Source organism: Halyomorpha halys, unplaced genomic scaffold, assembly GCF_000696795.3.
Source record: "Halyomorpha halys isolate HHAL.00 unplaced genomic scaffold, Hhal_1.1 Scaffold343.1, whole genome shotgun sequence".
Taxonomy (NCBI): Eukaryota; Metazoa; Arthropoda; class Insecta; order Hemiptera; family Pentatomidae; genus Halyomorpha; species Halyomorpha halys.
Genome location: NW_027109758.1, coordinates 220,621 through 224,287, shown reverse-complemented (window position 1 = coordinate 224,287; position 3,667 = coordinate 220,621). Strand labels below are relative to the sequence as shown.

The following is a 3,667-nucleotide window of genomic DNA, read 5'->3' as shown; positions in this document are numbered from 1 at the left end:
GTGTAGAGAGGTTACTGCACATGAACTGTCTAAAAAATACAGATATAATTAGGAAAAATGTGGAAAATATTTTGGATTTTAGAAATCAAAGTTTCGGTATGATTGCAAATGAGAATGCATCAGGAATGATCCCAAAATAAACCCAAGAAATTTTCCTGGAGACCTTGAAATGTACAAATGAGGGAAATTTTGAAGACATTTTTTTAAATGATTATTGCACTCCCTCTGCATTATATTTTAATTTTGAAAATATTTTTTAAAATCAAAAAATAATTAAATAAATTTACCCTAGCAATCATTAATAACCCTTCATTATCATCTTCAAAAAGCATCTGGTACAGGTACAGTTTCACCCTTGCATCAACATCCATAAAATCAACATATGAATAAACATCATTTTCATTTTTCCATATTGATGTTGGAATCACTTCTTCAATTGTATCTAAAATTCAAAAAATAAAATAAATAAATGCCAGGAAATAATTAAATAAGTAATTATAATAAAAACATTAATTAAAGCAAAATATTATAATTTATAGTAAACCTGGAGGATGAGGCTCGGAATCTGGAGAGCTTTCTTCCTCGGTCAAAACCTCTTCATCAGAGAATCTCTTTCTGTTAATATTAAGAGCTTCATATGCAATTATAACACTCTCTGTTAATGAGCCTAACAATAAGTAGCTTTTGATTATAGTGCCAACACTCCATAAAACTTTTAAAAATATTATTACGCATTGCAGAGGTTAATGAAATCAATAAATAAAAATGAAAAATAACACATTAAGGTATAAAAATTAATAAAATATCACCACCTGAAGAACTACTTTCAGTCAGATTGGCAAATTGAGAATTAACTTCAATGACTGTCGTTAACTGAGGCAGAGCACTGGTATTTAGGCTTTGTTTTTCTTCAAATGAAAATTTCCTACGAGGAGTTGTACTTCTGTAGGTAAGTAACATTAATTTAGGATTAATTTACAAAATAAAATGAAATTTTTTATAATAAATGAATAACAACGAACAAGTGATAATGTAAAATTAAGCATCTCCATAAAAATTTCAAAATAGATTTTTCTAAAAATTTCAAGCTCAATGAAAAAAAAATTCTTTGTAACTTGACTTCAATGACTTAAGACATTGATAATTCATATTATTAACATTCATTATTGATAGATTCATTCTTTCAACGATTGAAATTAAAAGGTATGTAAATGTAGAGGAGAACTCCAATCAACAATGCTCTCCGTAGATAATGGAGGGTAAAAATTGCAGCATGTAGATACCATTAAATGTTTTGGTGGTTCATAAGGTTAATGGCAATACAACCAAACAATATTGGCAAAACAAGAAGCAGCACTATTCCAAGCTAGAAGGTCTCTACATAAAGGGAAACAAGTCTTGATGTTTCAAGTATTACTGGTCTGGAAATATAATGATGCAACTGTAAATTTTTTGAAATTGACTATATCGTATTGAAAGGCACAAAAATGGATTTACTAGATGTCTGTAAATCGAAATAATTATACTTAGAAAATTTCTCTCTTGTTAAACTTTTATGTACAATTACGTTGACTAACAAACATCTAATAAATACATTTTTGTGCCTTTCAACACGATATAGTCAATTTCACAAAATTTACAGTTGCATCATTATATTTCCAGACCAGTAATACTTGAAACCTCAAGACTTGTTTCCCTTTATGTAGAGACCTTCTAGCTTGGAATAGTGCTGCTTCTTGTTTTGCCAATATTGTTAGGCTATATTGCAATTAACCTCTCAAAGTGCTCTGTTGTGCTTGTTTATGATCTTACACAATAAATAAAATTAGAAATGAATTTTTTTCCCCATAAATTGTTCTATATTTTCATAATTTGAATGAAAACAAGAGGTTTTTATTTAATTTAAAAGTAAATTATGGCCAAAAAAAAATCCGCAATGAGGTTATCATGCAAAGGATAAAAATTATATATTGGTATTTTATATTACCTGCTATGCTCATCAAGTACTTCTATGCTACTTTGACTAGGGTTGCTGATAACTTCAATATCACTTTCATATTTTTGATTACTAAATTTCCTTTCATACCGGCTAGGTTCAAGAGAAGCAGCAGACCCTACATAAAATTTAAAATTAACATTTATGGTTACTTCATCAATACAACTTTAAGTCAAGGAAGTAAGAAAATTAGATAAAGCTATATGATAAACAAATTTAAACTATGATTAATAAAATTGCCTTTGGAACATCAATTAAAGTTTCAAATAACATTGTAACTTGAAATTTATTAAAGTGGATTATCCAAGTAATGCAGTTTCAAAATTACTATAATAAAAAGTACTTTTTTAATGAAAATGTTATTTTGATCTTTTGAAACTCTTATTTAGTTATACTTTATATTCACTTATTTTCCTTGAATAAATAAATGAACTTTATTTCAAAAATCAATAATAAATACAATTAAATTAAATGAATCTTGATTAAATGAACTGAATTAAGAACTAACACAATTAAAAATTAATTTGGAGACATTTAGTCAGGTATTTATTCTATACAATGTTAATTTCGATAAACACCATATAAATATACTTTTATATTATAAAAAAACTATTGGTTTCTGTAATACATGGTTTCTTCAATAACTATTAGGTCTACTGCATCAAGGAGAGATGAAATCAAATTTAGAGGGACTCAGAATCAAAGAGAAAGAGACTCAAACTGGAAGCAATTAGCTCCTACCCTACTTGTAATAGGATTTAATTTGAGATTCACATCTGAGGCAAGACAAAATCGAAGTGAGATATATTTGTCATGAGCGTCCTTCTCTAACAATCTCACCTGGTGTGTGGAGGGCCTTAATTATGATTAATACTAATTTTAATTATATTAAAAAAAATTAAACACCAATGAATAATTTTGTAAGATAAATAAATGATGAGTAATATAAATTTTTAAAAAGTTCATATTGTTATGTTTTTGTTTCTCATGTATTAAATATGACCTTTAAATTTTCAATTTGATTAAATATTTCAATATTTCTGTAAAAAACAAAACAAATGCTTTAGAGTTTAAAAAAAATTATTAAAAATAATGTAAGCAAGAATGGTACCTTATTTCATATCAATTTACAGGTTTTCTCATGATGAATCTGTAATGTAGTTTGGCTTATATAGACACTGAATAAGTAAATTTAAACTTGACTATGTTTGTGTGGTATAAAATGTGAAATTTGTAAAAAAGAGGAATGCATTAGGGCAATACTCCACCTACAGCTGACCTTTGGTGAGTTTATGAGTTTAAAAATTTATTAACGAGAGAAATGAAAACTTCAGAAACAGGTTAAAATCTCTTGACTGTGAAGGAAGTCTTGTAAACAATCAAACAGTCTTGAGCCAAGAAAGGTAATGCTGTATAAAATATAATGTCTTATCAACCTACTTGGTGACAATCGACAATATAATACACAATAGTTCACAAATGAAATATAACTAATTTATTAGCATAATTTTATTTATAACACATGCAAAAAATAAATCAATAAATTATTAAAGTTAAAGAGGAAAGCGTAAGTAATAAAAACAATAGAAGGAGAAAGCAAAGTAAAATGAAGCAACAGAAAAAAAGTTAATGAGTTAGGCGCTTACATTTTGTTTTCCAATCCTTAGAAGC

At 27.3% G+C, this 3,667-nt stretch overlaps 1 protein-coding gene across 1 annotated transcript in view; it reads right to left on the bottom strand.

The window, feature by feature from the left end:
• The window catches only part of LOC106681498 (serine/threonine-protein kinase 11-interacting protein), a gene marked incomplete in the record, with an annotated part of 22,765 nt that overhangs the window by 6,769 nt on the left and 12,329 nt on the right, over window positions 1-3,667 (bottom strand). The window contains 4 exon segments of the mRNA XM_067047922.1: window positions 288-442; window positions 545-667; window positions 813-943; window positions 1,988-2,114. Of these exon segments, the coding sequence (XP_066904023.1) occupies window positions 288-442; window positions 545-667; window positions 813-943; window positions 1,988-2,114 (536 nt within the window).